At 37.6% G+C, this 19988-nt stretch overlaps 1 protein-coding gene across 1 annotated transcript; it reads left to right on the top strand.

The window, feature by feature from the left end:
• The first annotated feature begins 1532 nt into the window (after positions 1–1532).
• Positions 1533–17505, top strand: HINT3 (histidine triad nucleotide binding protein 3). Its single transcript, XM_082855574.1, has 5 exons — positions 1533–1855; positions 9033–9150; positions 12573–12642; positions 14546–14672; positions 16771–17505. Exons 1-5 carry the CDS (start codon positions 1655–1657, stop codon positions 16801–16803), a joined length of 549 nt encoding a protein of 182 aa, XP_082711700.1. The 5' UTR covers positions 1533–1654; the 3' UTR covers positions 16804–17505.
• The last annotated feature ends 2483 nt before the right edge of the window (positions 17506–19988 follow it).

Below are 19988 nucleotides of genomic sequence, written 5' to 3'. Positions count from 1 at the left end.
GGGGAGGGGTGGATTGGGAGTTCTGGATTAGCAGATGCAAACTATTATAAAGAGAATGGATAAACAAGGTCCTACTGTATAGCACAGGAAACTATATTCAATTTCCTGTGACAAACTATAATGGAAAAGAATATGAAAAAGAATGTACATACATGCATAACTGCATCACTGTGCTGTGCAGCAGAAATTAACACAACATTGTAAATCAACTATACTTCAATAAAATAAGTTTAAAAAAACAAAAATGCTTCATTTCAGGAAGATTCATAGAAAGGGCTTTTTGACAAGTTCAAGTTTCTGATAACTTTCAAATCATACTGCTGAACTGGGTAAACCAGATGGCTCTATAAAACTATTAATTACATGAGATTGAGTAAACTGATGGATATGGTTATAATTTTTCGGTCTCACCTGAGATATTACTGGCTTTTATTCTGTGTTCTCCAGATACAAGGAAACCCTTCACCTCAAGCTAATTATGATTTATAGCAGTTTGGTAAATTACACCCCTAAGTAGAATTGAAACATTTATATTTTCTCTCTACCTGAACCCTCCAGAAATTGGAAACTCAGAGGTTCTCAGAAACCTTATCCAATAAATAAGGAAGGCCACCTCCAAACAAATGCAAGAGTTTCAAGGTATTTTGGGGGGAACCTCAAAAAGGGAGGAATTCATCCAAATCTGTTAGGCAAAATCTGTGATAATCCCTTGGCATGGCTTTCCTGGCCCTGAGAGGCCTTTTAAAAGTTTAGTCTGAGACTCCTAAGAGTCCAAGCACCTGAGTTGGTAACACACGGTTTTTACCTGAGTGGCAGAAAACTCAAGGAGGAAAACTAGTTAGAAGGATATCGCAGTGATCCAGGTGAGGCATAATGAGCCACGGGCAGTAAAGTTCCGGAATATTTCAGACTATAAACTACAGGATTCCGCAGTACCTGTGTATGAAGAATGAGATAAAGCGCGCTGTTTTGATCTAGCTGGTGCTGTTAACAACAACAACAATTAAAGACAGATGGGAAATTCAGTTTCACATTTTGAGCTTAGCACCTAAAATTATCATGGCTGAAAATGCGTACACAAAGGATCAAATATGATCTTGTTGAAAACAAAGTTCTAGATATCTTGTTCTTTCTCTTAAAACCTACGAATTCGTAAGCTTAAAAAATTAAACTTTAAAAACTTTTTTTTAAGACATCGTTATACACTCTTGGGGCACCTTACATTACAGGATTCAGGGAAACGACGTTCAGTACAGTCAACAGGTTCCATTCCGCCCCGAGGACACGGCGCTCCCGTGACGTCACCACGACGTGGGGCGCGAGCCTGCGTTTTGGCGGAAGTCCTGCGTAGTTACCAACGAGACGCAGAGGGAGGGGCAACTGCCGCGGCCGACCACTCTTCCGTGTAGCGTCCTCGCACGTCCCCTAGTGGCAGCCGGCGTGCAAGCGAGCCTCTGGCTTTGATGCTCCGCAGCTAGTCAGTCGCCTTGGATCTGGCGTGGCCCGGGATCAGCGAGCGTGCCCAACTCCCTTTCCGCCCCAACGCCAGGCGAGGGGCGACGCCTCGAGGTAAAATCTAGGAGGTGCGGGAGGCTAACTCTGCGTAGGCCCTGTTGAGAATCCTGAGGCTCTCGGCGGCGCGGGAGCGGAGGCGATGGCGGAGGAGCATGAATGTGATTTCAAGAAGTCATGTGCCGACTCTGAGGCAGCGGCGGCTGCAGAACCTCTGGGATCCCCTTCGGAGACCACCGCCGTCGCCGCAGAGTCGCCGGAGCTCGAGAACTACAGTAGCAAGTGCGTGTTCTGCCGGATCGCGGCGCAGCAGGATCCCAGCACTGAACTCCTGTACTGTGAGGTTGGCGGTGACGCGCGACCGGGGACCCGATCGCTCCTGGGGGCTCCGCGAGGGGACCTCGCTGATGTGGATCGGGTGGGGAGGGTCCTGATAAATGGGGCTGGGGGAGGCTGGGTGTCCTAGTGTTAATAACAGACTTGCTTCTCTAGGCGCAGGGAGTGTCAGCCACCTCTTTGCTATTGTAAGGGGAGAAAATGTAGTGGTAAAGTCTCTCTGCAGCTGCCGAGGTACTTTGTGGACAATAGCATGTATGGCCTCTGATTTTATTAAAGGGACCCCCCTCCCCCCGCCTTTCTAGACACTGCTTTTACATTCCGCACTCTTAATACTGGTACTGAAGAGAAACCAGTAGAAAATAGATAATGGTAATTGTGAAAACCTGTTTGTTAGATTGACCGAAAATAGGCTGGCAGGAGTGGGTCCGAGGTCAAACTATTACTTAATAGATTCTGATTTCCACTAAAGGGTCCAGTTCCTTAGAAGTGTTATCAGTTACGATATGTGGACATATTCAGAGCATTAAGACTTTGTCCAGATATTTTAAAACAGATGATCTGGTAGGCACTTTCTTCCACCAGCTCGACTTGCCTTTAAAGAAACATACTTTTTTTTTTTTTTTGCGGTACGCGGGCCTCTCACTGCTGTGGCCTCTCCCGTTGCGGAGCACAGGCTCCGGACGCTCAGGCCCAGCAGCCATGGCCTACGGGCCCAGCCGCTCTGCGGCACGCGGGATCCTCCCGGACCAGGGCACGAGCCCGTGTCCCTTGCATCGGCAGGCCGACCCCCAACCACTGCGCAACCAGGGAAGCCCAAGAAACATCTTTTGAAAGAATCAGCTCCAAAGATTCTGGGCTTCTTTGTGGTTTTTTGTAGTAATCATTCATTCATTTGTTAAAAGTAAATTGACTTCCTTCTAAGCACTGTTGGAGATTCATTGGTGAGCAAGGTAAAGGCTAGTCCCTGTCTGGATTTTATAATCTAAAGGGACAGAAGAGGCAGCTGGTAACAGTGCCCTGTTGTACGATGAGATGGTTTTACCACCTGCAGTATTTTGCAGGGCTCGTGCGAGGAGAACCTGGCCCAGATTTGAAGGGATAGGGAAGGCTTTCCAGAGGAAGTGAGACACGAAAAAGTAAGTAGGCATTGGTCAGGTGAGGAGGAGAGAAGACGCCCCTGGTAAAGAGCACCTTCAGAGGTTTGGTTTCTGCCACAGGAGAACAGAAATTCAGTCTAACTGGAGCATGGAGTTTGAGGGGATGAGTGGTGAAAGGTGAAGCTAGAGAGGTAGACAAGGGGCCAAGTTATTAAGGCTACTGTAATTCATGTTAAGGAGTTTTGGCTTTATTTGAAGAGTGAAGGGAAGCTCTACAGTGTTTAATGCTACTGTTAATGCCGGGTTGGAAGAAAGGGGTTGAGAAGTTACATGAAAGGGTTTGATCTTTGAAAGATTATCTGACACCATTGTGGAGAATGATTTAGAGAGGACCAGCCTGGAGGCATGGAGATCAGTTATGAGGCTGTTGAAGTAATCCAGCCTGATGATGGCCTGAAATAAGATGTAGTAGTGGGAATGAAGAAAAGCCAATCAATTTAAGGATATTTAGGAGTCTGACTCTGCACAGATGTGCATCTCTAGCTCAGATTATAGAAACTGTCAGCTTACAGATGGAAATTGAAAAGAGGGAAATTAATGAGATCACCTAGGAAGTATATGTAGAGTAAGAAGTGAAGGGGCCCCTACAAGAGAGAGGCAGAGGAAGAGGACCTGAAAGGAGGAGAGAGAAACAGAGGGAAAACTAGGAAAGCTAAGGGAAGGGAGTATGTTAGGAAGATAGGAATTGGCAGCAACATCAGCCTTCCCTAATCCTCGAATCTGGGTTAGGTGACTCTCCAATATGCCTGCAGAGAGGGCAACTTAGATCAGAACTGGTTTTGTCCCCAGAGTGATGGTCATTGACCTTGAGGAGAGCAACTGCAGTGCAGTGGTGAGGCAGAAGGCAGATTGTAGTTGATAAGAACCTGAAGGATAAAAAATTGAAGGCAGCAAATACAGACGACTTTTGAAGGAAGTTTGGCAGTCTTGGGGAGAAGAGAAAAGGTAAGGTAACTACAGGAGGAGATGGAGTTAAGAGAAAGCTTTTTAAAACAGTGAAGACTTTGGTGCATTTAAATCCCGATGGGAAGGTGCCAATGGAGAGAGGTTTAAAATGGCCCACGGTGGTAGAGCTTTGTCCCTGAGAAAGAGAAACTCAGTCACTCATCCATTACTCAGTATTTGAATGAGTGCCTTCTGTGTGTCAGGCACTGTTGGAGGCATTAGGATATAGCAGTAAATAAAATGTGCAACAATCCCTGTCCTCATGGAGCTTACTCACAGGAAATAGTAAGCAACATAATAAGTAAAATATAGAGAATGGATATTGATACATAGTTCAGAATATTGATACATAGTTCATTAGATGGGAATGAAAAAGAGAAAAGGGATGCAAATTTTAAATTTTTAGTCAGGAAAAGCTGCACTAAGAAGGTGGCATTTGAATGAAGCCCTGAAGGAGGTGAAGGAGGAAAGTATATGGCTTACTCTTTATATATAAAGTACAGCTATGCCATATAGGACATGAGAGATACACAATATATTTGTGATATTAACATATCATGGGAGGGCAATTAGGAATAAGTCTAAAAATATTCCTTAGGAGGGTGGTAATGAGAAAAGTTTAAGAAACACTGTTATAATCAAACAATGGCCATAATTCCAACTTTAAGAAAGTCATCCATTTCTTTTTTTCAAATAAATTTATTTATTTATTTTTGGCTGAGTTGGGTGTTTGTTGCTGCGCGTGGGCTTTTCTGTAGTTGTGGCAAGCGGGGGCTACTCTTCGTTGTGGTGCACGGGCTTCTCATTGCCGTGGCTTCTCTTGTTGTGGAGCACGGGCGCTAGGCGCACGGGCTTCAGTAGTTGTGGCTCGCGGGCTCTAGAGTGCAGGCTCAGTAGTTGGGGCACACGGGCTTAGTTGTTCCACAGCATGTGGGATCTTCCCGGGCCGGGGCTCGAACCCGTGTCCCCGGCATTGGCAGGCGGATTCTTAACCACTGCGCCACCAGGGAAGCCTGAAGGTCATCCATTTCTGAGGAAAAGTATATGAAAACCCTAACGACACACCATTTTTTTAAGGGGTAGATAAGGGAATATGGGTAGTTTTATCTTTCTGTTTAAGCAACTGTCATTTACTGAACAGATTTTGCAGGCTTACTATTGATATGTGTTACTCACTTGGAGGTCAAAGATGAACATGGCATGTCCTACACTTGAGAAGCTTGCCTATGATCTGAACTGACATGAAAAATTCTCTTTTAGTGGGTATCACTAGGTATAGGTAGTCAAAATTCTGTATTTTAAAGTCACTTGAAATTATCTTTTCTCTGTGTAATTATGCTACCAACATGACAAATAGTTAGGTTCACTCATTTCTGTTTGTTTTCCATTGTTAAGGACTACTTTTTTTTTTTGAGTCCAAAAATGTATGGTAAATATTCACATGCTTTTAAAATCAAAATTGTAAAGCAAAGTACATTTGAAGTCTAGTATCCATTCTCTTGTTATCTCTACCCTGTTCCTCTTTCCCCGTAACAAACCTTTAAAAAATATTTTTGGTTTTTCTTTCCTTTGTGAGTAGATATGTATGCGTGTGTTTATATTTATACTCTGCCTTCTTACACAAAAGATAGCTTAACCTTGTTCCATGCTTTTTCTTTTTTACCTTAGGAATTTATTCCAGAAATGATTTCATAAGTGTATAAAGATCTTCCTCATTCCTTTTTATAACTACACAATACTCCACTGTATGGATTTACTGTAATTTATTCAGCCAGTCTTAGTTGAATTTTATGGACAGTTGGCTTATTTTCAGTCTTTTGCTATCATAAATCATGCTGCAAAGAATAGCCTTGTACAAATATTATTTCATATTTTTTGCCTCTTTATCTGTGGAATGGGAGGACAGTCTTTCTTTTATTTATTTTTTTTAATGAGTGATCTTTGGATAGCTTTCCTGTACGGGTTTGTAGTGGCTTTTTTTTTTTTTTTTAAGAAGATGTTGGGGGTAGGAGTTTATTAATTAATTAATTTATTTGTGCTGTGTTGGGTCTTCGTTGCTGTGCGAGGGGTTTCTCTAGTTGTGGCAAGCGGGGGCCACTCTTCATCGCAGTGCGTGGGCCTCTCACTGTCGCAGCCTCTCTTGTTGCGGAGCACAGGCTCCAGATGCGCAGGCTCAGTAGTTGTGGCTCACAGGCCCAGTTGCTCCGCGGCATGTGGGATCTTCCCAGACCAGAACTCGAACCCATGTCCCCTGCATTAGCAGGCAGATTCTCAACCACTGTGCCACCAGGGAAGCCCCAGTCTTTCTTTTAAATGAAGAGTCTAAATACTGGCTAGATCAGTAGTAGCAATGAGAGACATCAGAGAGCCAGTTTCAATATTTTAGAAAGCTTAATGGAAATCTAATTCAATCATTGATTGCATAGGCTAAATAAAACGTCATCGCTTTGCTTTTGACAGGAATTTTATCTGGTGGTGATGATGACAGTTATGTCAATTGGTAGGTTTCTTTAATTAACGAGAATTGGGAAAATAAAATATTCACACACGACATTTAGTAAACAGAACCTTTCAAAATAGGGTTTTGGGAGATGAAGACAGAACTGGGCATTTGGTTCATTCTTATGGCTGAGTCATGTATGACAGCAGATTTTTAAGAGCTTCTTTAATGTTTTTCTCCTGTTATCCTTTAGACTAGCATTTTGTAGTTCCATGAATCTAAAGAAGTGTTACTCCTGCTAGAATTCAGCTATAGAATTCAGCTATATTATCTCTAAATAATTCTAATCGGGATGTATTCTGTACCAGAAAGAATTACCTCTGGATTTTTAAAAGTTAATGCCATAATTGAGGGGGAAATAAAGACATACAAAATTGTTGTGTTATGAATCAGTCTGGGAAGTACAATTTTGTTGTACTAGATTTGACCCCCGATACTAGTTGTTTCTCAGCTGGAAGCATTAAGTAAATAATGGAAAACTTTAAACATTCAAAAACATTGCTGTCTTATCCCTTTTGATCTTATCCCTTTCTAAAACATTCCATGGATATGTATATTTAAAGTTACTACTAGACGGGAAAACCATAATAAAAATGGAAATAATTGTCATGCTTGTTATTTTAGGGTTAGGGTTAGCTCTTGGGGTTCCCCAAGTCAACCAACCTTCTGGGACTATACACACACGTGTGTGTGTGTATATATAACACACATATACATATATATACACATGTATACATATTTACATAAATTTACACACACACACACACACACACACACACACACACACACACACACACACACACACACACACACACACACACACCACCTGGTCTGAGTCTCTGTCCCTGAATTGCAGGAAACCCATCACTTTCCCCAGTATATCAGAAGATTTCCTCTTGGCGCTGGGGGGAGTATGCTGCATACATTATCCCTAGTCACCTCTCATGATTTTCTGTTTCTACTAAATTTTCTATCTTATCCTCAAACCTTTGTCTTGCATCAGCCGAAGAGAGTAACAGATTCTTTTCCTTTCATTTTCCTGATACATTAACGCAAAGCAACAGCTGCTATAGATTTTTCCTCAAAGTTTGGGGGCAATAGGATTCTCATATTCTTTAAACACAGCATAAATCCGTTTCTGTAGGCAGGCACCTCAATTCGTTTCTTGTTTGTGTACTTTCCTCATAGCTCATGCTACATTCAGTTGATCACTGTTTACTTCAAGGTCTTAAAAGTTACAATTTCTCCCCCTCTCTATTCTCATCTTACAGGCAGGTTACACTCAATATCTGGAAAAATAATGGAGATTTTTGTGTGGCTGTGCCTCCACATTTTGGCAGCTCTTGGTTGAAAGTATGTAAATGAGGACAGCAACAAAATCAATATTTAAGCAATATTTTAATAGAGTGATATTGTGGACATTTTATAGAAGCCTTGAGATAGGAGAGGGACACATAATACTGTATTTTTGCTGCCCTCCATTTCAGTCATGACTCTGCTGGGGGCTAAAGTAGACAAAAAGTCCCATTCACTGAATTGTGGTCTCACTGCGGGTCAATTTGTCAGTCACCTGAAGCTTAGATGAGCAGTATGGATACTGATAAGGAAGTTCGTGTTACAGGATGTACAATTGCCTTTCATCATTATTCTCACTGAAATCAAGATTATTGGTATGGATATGAGGCCCTTGTTACAACTGAATTTTAGTTCTTGGAATGGAGCACTAATGAGCAACAGTGCATTCGGGGAAACTATGCTTATTGATACTGATTTTATTTAATTTTGACTAATTTTTTAATATAAGATATTGAATAAGGTTATTTAGGGAATATAGATTTTTCTTTTGAAAAAACTTGAACCTCAAATGTTAATAGGTTGAAAGACTCCCTTTTTTGTTTCCTTTTCTTTTTTCCTTACATTAATGTGTGGAGTATAGAAACCAGAAAACTGATACCATACATGTAATGGACTGGACACATAACTTAGTACAGTATACTAGAGTTTGTTTCAGCATTTCAGAGTCTTTTTAATGCTATAAAGTGGCAAGTAAACATAAAGAAAAAGTATTTATAATTATTGTAAAAATGTTTAAAAATGTAACCCCTGGATATATAGATGCTAGATGATGTTATAAATGCAGAAAATGGCACTTTGGAAAAAAAGTAAATGTAAAAAAGAATTTATCAATCTTGCTATGATTCTGTGGTAGAACCTTTAAAAGTACATATTAGGAGTAGAAAAACCTTAGGGTAGAGATGGAGAAATATATAATGAAATTAAAAAAAACTCTGGAATTATGGTAATGAAGTTTTAATGAACTTCATTCATAATTGTTTTCTGGAAATTGATTTTATATAAGTCTTTTTCTTCTCTGAAATAAATGAGCATCTCATGAAGGAAGCTAAAGCTTGTCTTTATGGACATAATGCATAATCACAAAACTGCCCAATGGAGATTAGTTGTAACATAAGCACCATTTCCCTATCAGACTGAGATTTATGTATGATGTTTAAGACATGCCAGAACAGCATTAGGAAATTCTTTTTAAAAATTCACTAACAAATGATATTTTCCTTTAGAATGAAGACCTAGTTTGCTTCAAAGATATCAAGCCAGCAGCACCTCATCATTATCTTGTGGTGCCAAAGATGCATATTGGAAACTGCAGATATCTAAAGAAAGATCAGATAGAACTGGGTAAGTTGATGGCAGTATTCTTCATGGTTATATCATCGTGAACTGGCATCAGTGATGGCAGTGACAATTGAAAAGAAACAGTTTAGCCAGGTATTGTGATAAAGGAGCATTATGGCTTTTTGAAACTTGCATTATGAAAAATTTCAAATATGTACAAAAATAAAGAAAATAGTATAATCTCCATGTATTTATCACCCAACTTCAACATTTATTAACTCATGGCCAATTTCTTTACATATATTAACCTTCTCCCACAGTGGATTTTAAGCAAATCTCAGACGCCATGTTATTTAATTTTTTAAATCTCTAAAAGATAATGCCTCTTTATGCTTTTTAAATGATGGCTTTCTTGATTCTGAAAGTGAAAGATAATATGAAAACTTATAAACAAATAGAATGGATAAAGAAGATGTGGTACATATATACAATGGACTATTGCTCAGCCATAAAAAGGAACGGAATTGTGCCATTTGCAGAGACGTGGATGGACCTAGAGACTGTCATACAGAGTGAAGTAAGTCAGAAAGAGAAAAACAAATAGCGTATAATATCACTTATATGTGGAATCTAGAAAAATGATACAGATGAACTTATTTGCAAAACAAAAATAGAGATGCACACATAGAGAACAAACGTATGGATACCAAGGGGGCAATGGGGAGGTGGAATGAGTTGGGAGATTAGGATTGACATATATACACTACTATGTATAAAATTGATAACTAATGAGAACCTACTGTATATCACAGGGAACTCTACTCAGTGCTCTGTGGTAACCTAAATGGGAAGGAAATCCAAAAAAGAGGGAATATATGTATACATATAGCTGATTCACTTTGCTGTACAGCAGAAACTAACATAACATTGTAAAGCAACTATACTCCAATAAAAATTAATTTTAAAAAAGTTATAAACAAATAAGTTATAGTATGGCATATGAGTACATATGACGTGAGAGTGAGACCATATTGGTACCTGCCTTGTAGTTTCCTGCCTTTTAATTTCCTGTATAGTTGAAGTAGGACCAAAGTTTAATTATGAGATTTTAGTGATGAACTTTTAGCCTCTGAAAAAGAGATTCTGAAATCTTGTCTCTTACAGGATTATCCTGTATTTTCCTATACATGATTTCTGTGACTTGTCAGCTACGGTTTACGAAGACATTGCTAAGTTTACTTCAAACCTGCTTCAGTAGCCATTGTCATCAGGGTCTGGGATGTTTGGTCAATACTTTAAGGTAGCTGGCAAGATAGATAAGTTGGGCCAGATTTTTGAAGGTGACTAAGAAATCTCTTTGATGAAAACCTCGGTATGTGGTTTATTAGTGTTTAGACTACTGAATTACCAGTTTTTAAACTGTTTTTTCGAGATATTGTGAAATTCCTTAGTCATCTTCAGTTCTATCAGTATGTTTCATGCTCCTTCCAACAGACAGAGGCCAATATACGTGCAGTATTTAGTACTAGGCAACAGCCACCAGCCTTAAGTATTTCCTTTTATACTGTTTTTCTTAAGGAGGGAGAAATGTGTTTATGCTTGCTTTTCTTTTTCTGGTATTTCTTTTCTTGTTAAAAGTTTTTATAACAGTTGCAAATCAAATGTTACTAATTTTGAAGCAGCATGGTGGGTGTTTGGGATTTCATTATATGTACTGTTTTTACTGATTTTGTGTATATTTGAATATTTCCATAATAAAACTTTAAAAGTCCTTGAAATTAATATTTTTATACAGTCTATAAAATTGGAAAAATAATAAGCATATGGAAGAGCTTAATAATACTATCAAGCACTGTGACTATAATTGACATTAATAGAACTTCACCTAACTATAGAATATACATTTTGTTATGAGCACATGTTCACCAAGATAGTCCATATTCTGGACAATAAAATAAGTCTCAATGCATTTCAGATGATCAAAATCTTATAAAATACATTGTCTGATGACAATGGAATTAAAATAAATAATAAAATCTAGAATAGCACTAAATATTTTTAAGTTAAAACACTTTTAAGTAACTTCTAAATAAATAGGTAAAAAAGACAATATTTTGAACTGATTGGTAATAAAAATACAACATAACAAAATTTGTAGAATGTAGCTGAAGAAGTGCCTAGAGGGAAATTTATAGCTTTAAGTGCTTACATTAGAAAAGGAGGTACAAAACCAATGACCTAAGTTTCCAGTTTAGGATGCTAGAAAGAGGCAAGCAAATCAGATCAAAATAAAGTATAAAGAAGGAAATAGTAGAGTAGATATCAATGAAATAGGAAAGAGACAATAGGTTTTGCTTCATGTATTTTGGATCTGATTTTAAGTGAATATGTAATTATGATTGTCATGTCTTCTCAATGATCCATTTTTATCATTGTAAAATGTTCCTTTTTATGTCTGGAAATACTTCTTGTGTCTTTTTTTTTTTTTTTTTTTTTTTTTTTTGCGGTACGCGGGCTTCTCACTGTTGTGGCCTCTCCCATTGCGGAGCACAGGCTCCGGACGCGCAGGCTCAGTGGCCATGGCTCACGGGCCCAGCCGCTCCGCGGCACGTGGGATCTTCCCAGACCTGGGCACGAACCTGTGTCCCCTGCATCGGCAGGCGGACTCTCAACCACTGCACCACCAGGGAAGCCCTTGGGAGTATTTTTAAAAGAAAACAAGATACAGTCTGGCTCGAAGTAACATGAGCTTTTTTTTTGACCTTGTGGTACTGGCCTTGTCATGGAAGCCTTCCCACTCAAGCCTGACTTAGAGAGGTTAACTGTTAGCAATGATTTTATAAGCCTCATTTTAACAACTGCCCTCTGCAGATTCTCTCACTTCTTCTCTTTTCAAATGCTTGATTACACCATTCAGAAACAAAAGAGATCTAAAGTTTGGCATTGTGCTTTGAAGATCCTGGGTTACCAAAATTTTTTTAATGGGGAAGCATATTCCCACCTGAAGGCCATGAAACATTGAGACAATAAAGATGCTAAGGCAAATAAGAGTTTGGAAGCCAAAACAAACATTTAGCTAGTCATGGCTGGGCCAACATAAAGGGATGTCATATTCCTAATTTGAGTTCAAAGACAAATTCAAAGTTTTCTTGTCCTCTTAACTCAAACAGTTTTTGTTTAATTACTTGGTTTCCTTATGATTAGAATTAGACCTCAGTAGGATCAGATGTCCTAAACAGTCACTTGATAATATCCCTCAACAGCTGTTCAAAGTCAGCTTATGTGTGACAGTTTGTGATGGGTTGAACCTTCATTTCAGTTGTTGATAAGCAAATTTCTTCGTAACTTAGAGCTACTGGATGAGTCTTTAAATGTGTATCCATTTGATACGACTTTTTACTAGGACCCTAAAATTTCGGGTTAATAACTAGGTAGTGAACTTAATGTCTCCTATAGTGTAATGTAGTTTCTTTACTGTTTTGTAGTTGAGAACATGGTAACTGTTGGAAAAACCATTCTTGAAAGGAATAATTTCACTGACTTCAAAAATACGAGGTATGTATACTTCCAGATAGAAACCAATATATGCAGTTGGTTTTTCTGAAATGTTATTTCCTCAGGAAAACGAAAGTAGAGATGGCAGAATTCATGGTTTAAATGCAGTTTTCCTGAAAGTGAACATATTATTCATTGGTAAATTTAATAAACAAAACTTTTTTTCACATCTCAACATCGTCTAATAATCGCCACATTTAGTTTTGGACAGACAAGTATATTGAAGCAGTGGGTAGGTAAAATTAGTTGCTTAGTCCTCTTTGTTCAATATGTGCATTCCTATAAAATTGTGAGTAAATTGAATTTCCTTAGAAAAAATTTATTTTATATGATTTAAAAATACATTATTACCCTTCTAGCATGAAAGTAACTTGAATTTGTTGAACTGCACTCTGACATTAACCAAAGTTTGAGTAAAAGCATACAATATTCAATTTGGTAACTGTTTTAATTAATCTATTTATTTTTTCTTTTTAAAAGATTTCGATTTTGCCTTGTATGATCAAAGTAGTACCAAGGCAGGTATAGTGATTACTTTGACACCTCTGAACTGGAATTCAGAGGCCTGAATTCTAATGCTATCAGTGTTACTTGCTTCTACTGTAGTTGTACTGGCTGTGTTACTTTAGACAAGTCATTTAAACTCTCCAAGATAATACCTGCAGTGCCTACTTGTAGGCTAAAATGAGATTGAATGTGTGAAAATCCTGTGAAAACTATTATGAACTATATCCAAGGATGATAATGACAAGGAACAGATGGTATTTGAGACCCTTTGGTCAAAATCAACACGTTCCCTTCCCAGTCATAGAAGTGCTCATTAGAAGCATGAACACTGGACTGGTTGTCAAGAGCCCTGAGTTTCAATTCTAGCTCTACCACTGCCTAACTTTGTGACCTTGAGAAGTCTCTTCAACTTTCTAGATCTTGGTTTCCCCATCTTTAAAATCTTTAAAATGAAAAGGTTGAGTGAACCCTTGAGTTACTTCTAGCTTTTAGATTACTTGATTCCATTATATGACTCCTGTTTCATAGAGGGAAAACCTAGTCTCCTTTTCTGGGTGGTGGTAGAGGCTTTTCAATATGTTACGGATCTGATTCCACAGTCTGTCCTGTCCTGCTGCATTATAGCACCTCTCCTTGCCTTCTTCCCACGTTCCCAGTCATTTTTAGTCTTTTTTAAAAATTGAGACTTACTTCTAGTTTGAACAGGCAAATATTTCTAGGCTTGAATTATTGTTACAGGTGTGCCTTGCTCCACTTACAAAGTAGACTTCCAAAACTGTGTGTAAATGGATTTTTAAGAGGTTAAATCATATTAAAATTTTTTTTTACCAAAGGAATTCTCTTGTAAATATTTTATAAAGCAAATAGTTATGAATAGTTATCATCTAACTTATTTTTAGTATTCAAGAAACTTAAGTGATGATAAAGTTTTTTTAGTGAGGCTAAGGAAATGACCACTTTATTAAAGGAGAAAGTGCGCCATCTACTGGCTATGTCTTGGAAAAAGGAATCCTACTTCTACTTCAGCGTTCAGTAATTTTAAGATTCACTGCAGAGACATCTTTTAGGAGAATTAAAGCTTAATATGATAAGAACTGAAGTAATAAGACATAATGCCAGCTCAGAATTCATAAGGGTTATACAGAGGCATAATATTCTGTGAAAACCTTTCTCAATGAAGAGTTTATCTTATTGTGAACTTCAACATGAAGATGAACTGTGTGAATACTCTCAAGTTCATAAAGAAAAACAGTGAAAGAGATGTTTGAGTGGTAATCTGTCTCCCTTAGGTAACTTGTTTTGGATATATTTAATATTTATGTGTTTTAACCTGAAAATATAGTTTTAAACTGTTGTAGAACTAATTTGTCAATTATCTCTTACCTTGCTCTTTCAGAATGGGTTTCCATGTGCCACCATTCTGTTCCATTTCCCATTTGCACCTTCATGTTCTGGCACCAGCCGATCAGCTTAGCTTCTTATCAAAATTGGTTTATAGAGTGAATTCCTATTGGTTTATCACAGTAAGTGTTATTGTTATGCTAGCAGCATACAAAAATATTTAAAATATTTGTCCTTTTTGTTGTAGTTTTTCTTTTCTTGGCAACAGTGGGCACTTATAGGCTTGATCATCTGTTTTAACATTCTATTTGCACATTTCTAAAATAATATTTTTAATTTGGGGTACTTTTCCAGGTCATCAAATCTGTAGGAAGAGATACTATGGCAAAGTCTCTCAATTGTAAGCAGAGGATATGATATAGAAGTTCATGGCATTAATAGTTCAGAATTCTGAATTGTGGCTCTATTAGTTACTTGAGTGACCATGTGCAAGTTACTTAAACTTTTTAAGGCCCAAGTTTTTTTATCTACTACTGACGTATAGGTAATAGTGCCTACATCTAGGGTTGATAAGAGGATTGATGAAATAATTAACATGTAAAGCACTTAAAACTGTACATTGCGGATGGTGAGGGCTCAGTAAATGTTATCTGCTGCCTCTGTCATCATCAACCTCATTGCAGAAATTGATGCAAGTAGTAGCATCAGCTACTAGATCTGAAGTTGAAGCTTTGAGCCTAAAAAAATTGCAGAATTTTGCTTTACTAGGGCAAAAGTAGAATAGAATTCAACTGATTATTGGCTTGTAACCTGACAGTCAAGCTTTAGTTATTAAATGACTCTGTCCTTCCAGGGCCACTTGACTAGTAATTTATGTTTCTTATTTTATGTGTCCATGATGATAAGGTGACCTATAGTTGCTATATCTGAAAAACCATCAAATTGCAAATTAAGTAATTACCATTAGTTAATGCAGATTATTATTATAGTCATAGTACAAAAGAAGTGAAAAAGCAGTTGATTTCTAGAAACTTCATATTTCAAACTTATTATCTCTCTCCTCAACTTGTTGTCCATATATTTAAGGTATGTGGTGTATATATTTGAAATTAAAAAGTGGGACATTTTGTAGGAAGCTGGTGTGGTCTCTTAAAAAAAATCAGTATGATAAAAAACATATTTTTTTCTTATTTGTATTTCTAAGTTTCTACACTATCTATGCTTTTATAGTAAAAAATAATTAGAAATACATTTTTATACTTTTTAAACTGTATTTCCTTACATGATTTTTTAGTTGGGAAAAAAATGAATGAACAAAGTTATGAGATCTATTAATGGTTCGTCCTGGGAATCTGAACTCTTCTTAAATCTAGGTATTTAAGTATATATTATGAGACTGAAAAAATCAAGATAAAGATATTAACGTTTATTCTGAAATCTTACATAATTTTTCAGATATATGATGATTGAGAAAAGTATCTGAAATGATGTAACTAAAGAAGGCTTTAGTTTACTTTTTATTCTTTTTGTTTTCCTTATTTTTTTAGAGCAGTTTTAGGTTCACAGCAAAATTGAATGGAAAGTACACAGAGTTCCCGTATACCTCTGTCCCCACATACTTGCAGTCTTCCCCACTGTCGACATCCTACACCACAGTGATACATTCGTTATAATCCATGAAACTACATTGACATGTTATTATCACTCAAAGTCCATAGTTTACATTACGGTTCATTCTTGGTGTTGTACATTCTGTGGGTTTGGATGAATGTATAATGACATATATCCACAATTGTAGAATCATGCAGAATAGTTTAACTGCCCTGAAAATCCTCTGTGCTCTGACTATTCATTTCTCCCTCCCCCTTAAACCCTGGTAACCACTGATCTTTTTAATGTCTCCAGTTTTGCCTTTTCCAGAATATCATGTAGTTAGAATCATATTGTATGTAGCCTTTTCAGATTGGCTTCTTTCACTTAGTTAAATGCATTTCAGGTTCTTCCATGTCTTTAGTATTATATTTATTTTCCTTATTGAAACTATCTAACAAAAAGGCAATGTGGATAAAAATCTGCCTATTTATATATAGTATAGAATAAACACCTTTACTCTAGTTTGAAAACTGTTATGTTGAGAGTTTTTTGTAAGATATTTTTAGGAACAGAATATGTAGTATCCAGTTCTTCTGCTGTGGCTTATTATAATAGGGGTGCCAGTAGAATTATTTCATGTAGGCTATGATAACTAGAATAAAAAAATATGTTATTTTTCCATTACAGGCTGATTATTTGATTGACAAACTAAGAACATGAAAATGTCAACAGTGGAAGATTTCCCTAATTTTAGCTCAACATAAACTAATATTCTGGTCTCTTTGAAGTCTAATTACAATTGGGTTTTACGTGAAGCTATTACTGGGTAGTTTTAAATTGTTTCTTAATGTTTGTTTCCTGAAATCTGTGATATAGTTATATGAATATTTTGTCATTGATTTTGTTTTAGTGGTTCCTTGTCTAAGGTATAAGATACTATAGATAAAATCCCATTAAAACAAATTCTGTTAATCAAGAAGGGCTCTGTATTTTTTTTAAAGTTCAAACATTTTAATTTCTCAATAGTCAATTATAATAGTGATTTATTTATGAAGAATAAACTGGTATAAGAAGTACTTTGTTGGAGGCTTTATTATATGAAGGAGAAAGAGAAATTATTTCTTGATTGTTCTGTAATTTTACACACAAAATTTCAAAATAAACAGTACCGTACTACACAGTGATCTCTGATCTTACTGATGGAAAGAACTGTATATGTGTCACTTTTTACTCAGGTTTCAGACGCTGGCTTTCACTTCTTAAATCCTAGCATCTTTGTAATAAATTGATCCTGAAGCTATGTAATATATATAAAATAATTTCACTGTAACAGTGGGTTTGCTATAACAATCAATTTGGCTATCCAAGAGAATTCATTGTAATGGAATTTTACCTGTAAGAACGTAAATTGGGAAGAAACATAAGTGGTTACATTAATCTATTAAAACTGGCAGAAACTGTTGCTCTATGGCTTATTTATTATACCAAAGGAAAATTAGAATTAAAAAGTGGTTAGACCTGTCTTTTATCATGAAAAAGTCCTGACGTGAAAGTAGAGATAGATTGGATGAGAAAATTAATTTTAATAGCAACATTAATATATTGATAAATCATTTCATGAGACATATTTCTTTAGGAATTGTCTTTTGGTGCTAATCTACTAACAATAGTGAATGTGAATGAAAAATAAGGACTGAAAGCTAATCTTACATTGTGCCAGTGTATAACGGTACCATATACATGAATATAAATGAACATAAGGATTAAAGTATTGATCTTAGGAACAGGCTGAGAAGAGTAGTGGTTTTTTTTTTAACCTTTTTTGGGGGATGATATTAAACATAGTTTTAAGTAATGAAATACTTAGTTACAACCTCTGGAATCAATATTGTTTAGTTCATTTGTTCATTAATTCATTCAAAAAACATTTAGTGGGCTTCCCTGGTGGCACAGTGGTTAAGAATCCACCTGCCAATGCAGGGGACGCAGGTTCGAGCCCTGGTCCAGGAAGATCCCACATGCCGTGGAGTAACTAAGCCCGTGCGCCACAACTACTGAGCCTGAGTTCTAGAGCCCAGGAGCCATAACTACTGAACCCGCGTGCCACAACTACTGAAGCCCCTGCGCCTAGAGTCTGTGCTACGCAATAAGAGAAGCCACCGCAATGAGAAGCCCGCACACCACAACGAAGAGTAACCCCCGCTCTCTGCAACTAGAGAAAGCCTGCACGCAACAACGGAGACCCAATGCAGCCAAAAATAAAAAAAATAAATTCGGTGAGCATTTAACATGTACCAGACATTGCCAGGATCAGGAAATATAGAAGTGAGAAAGGACAGTCTGCCTTCAATTGCTAATACGAAGATCAGACAAAACCAGTGAGTACGATTTGGTATGTTAAGTACAAAAATGTCCATAGAAGAGGCTGTGGAGAGGGAAACAATTTTGAGAGCAGGTGGCAGTAGAACTGAGTATTTGAGACTCAATGTTAGGCAGGTAGATAGTGGAAGTTTAGGCTGAGAGACCAACACGCACTTTCCTTGGGTTCTGCTTCCATTATTATTTACTTAACAACTGAACACCCAAATTCCATTTTGTTCACTGAAGGTGGAGAGAGGAATTTGGAAGTAGGGGTTACGGGCTCTCAAAATTAGATTTACAAGTTTTTCAGCACTGCTTTGCTAAGTAGCTGGCTGAGCATCCACACAGATTAGCAGTTACATGTTTCTATATATCAGTTCAACTGCGATCAGCTTCCGAAAAGGAATTTTCAACATGTGCAACATGTTGTACTAGTGAACTTACAGTGATATAATTGACAGTATTATTATAACAATACGTAAGGTATTTAAGGAATTCTCAAATGCCTTATGGACCTCTTAAAAAATGTGATTAGCCATTTGATTTAATTTATATGAGATTATACCCTCTCATAGTAAGGAGGTTGGAAAACCCTTGGAACCTTACATTTTCAGTGGCTCTTCTCTTGTAAAGATCAATAATCAAATTATGACAATTTAAATTCACTCAGCCTTTTCAGTAGTTCAATTATTTGGTAACTCTCTAGTCATCTATAACATTAGCTCAGTACAAAGCTAATTCATAACCTGTCTTAAAAATGTTTAAAATAGGGCTTCCCTGGTGGCGCTAGTGGTTGGGAGTCCGCCTGCCAATGCAGGGGACTCGGGTTCTGTGCCCCGGACTGGGAGGTATCTCACATGCCCCGGAGCGGTTGGGCCCGTGGGCCATGGCCACTGGGCCTTCGCGTTCGGAACCATGTTTAAAATAGTATCAAAAGCATTATTTATGCATGTTGTGATAGTTTTGTTTGTTTGTTTTTTGCGGTACGCGGGCCTCTCACTGTTGTGGCCTCTCCCGTTGCAGAGCACAGGCTCCGGACTGAGGAGCTGAATCATATTTAAATCCACTGCAGTTGCTTATGTCTGAACAGTTGTCTCAGAGTCCCAACTTGTTCAGTTTTGTTTCCTGAGAGCAGCCAGTGTTTTTTCCTCTCTTCTCTTCTTCCTGAATTATCTTCATGAAGACTGAAGATGCTGAGGACCCTTCTGGAATCTTGTGAAATAGAACTCCCTCAGGAATGCTTCACAATAGTGAAGTTTCCATAGTTCTTATATGACTTGTTACAATAAAACTTTACTCTCCAAACTGTTCAAAAACCCCTTGTTTTTTACTCATTGCAAAAATCTAGTCTTCCTATATATGAAGAGAGCTTTTCTCCCTCTCATTGGTTCACACATCCCTATGGTTCTAAACCATAGGGACACCTAAACCCTTTTCAAATGATAGATGTTTAGTCAGATGTATGGGCAACTTTGACATTACATGTGACTTCTGCCACTGGGACCTGCTAACTCGCTAATTTCTTTTCTTCACTGACTGTGTCC

This window comes from Leucopleurus acutus (genome assembly GCF_964270905.1).
Source record: "Leucopleurus acutus genome assembly, chromosome: 15".
In the NCBI taxonomy this organism is placed as follows: domain Eukaryota; kingdom Metazoa; phylum Chordata; class Mammalia; order Artiodactyla; family Delphinidae; genus Leucopleurus; species Leucopleurus acutus.
The sequence above is the reverse complement of the archived record's forward strand: the minus strand, read 5'-3'. Positions and strand labels throughout refer to the sequence as shown.

Excerpts from the sequence above, each read along its gene's own strand:
- HINT3 (XM_082855574.1), top strand. The coding sequence starts at position 1,655 with ATGGCGGAGGAGCATGAATGTGATTTCAAGAAGTCATGTGCCGACTCT. Across the intron at positions 12,643-14,545 it reads ACTGACTTCAAAAATACGAG|AATGGGTTTCCATGTGCCAC; the intron begins GTATGTATACTT and ends TTGCTCTTTCAG. Across the intron at positions 14,673-16,770 it reads ATTCCTATTGGTTTATCACA|GCTGATTATTTGATTGACAA; the intron begins GTAAGTGTTATT and ends TTTCCATTACAG.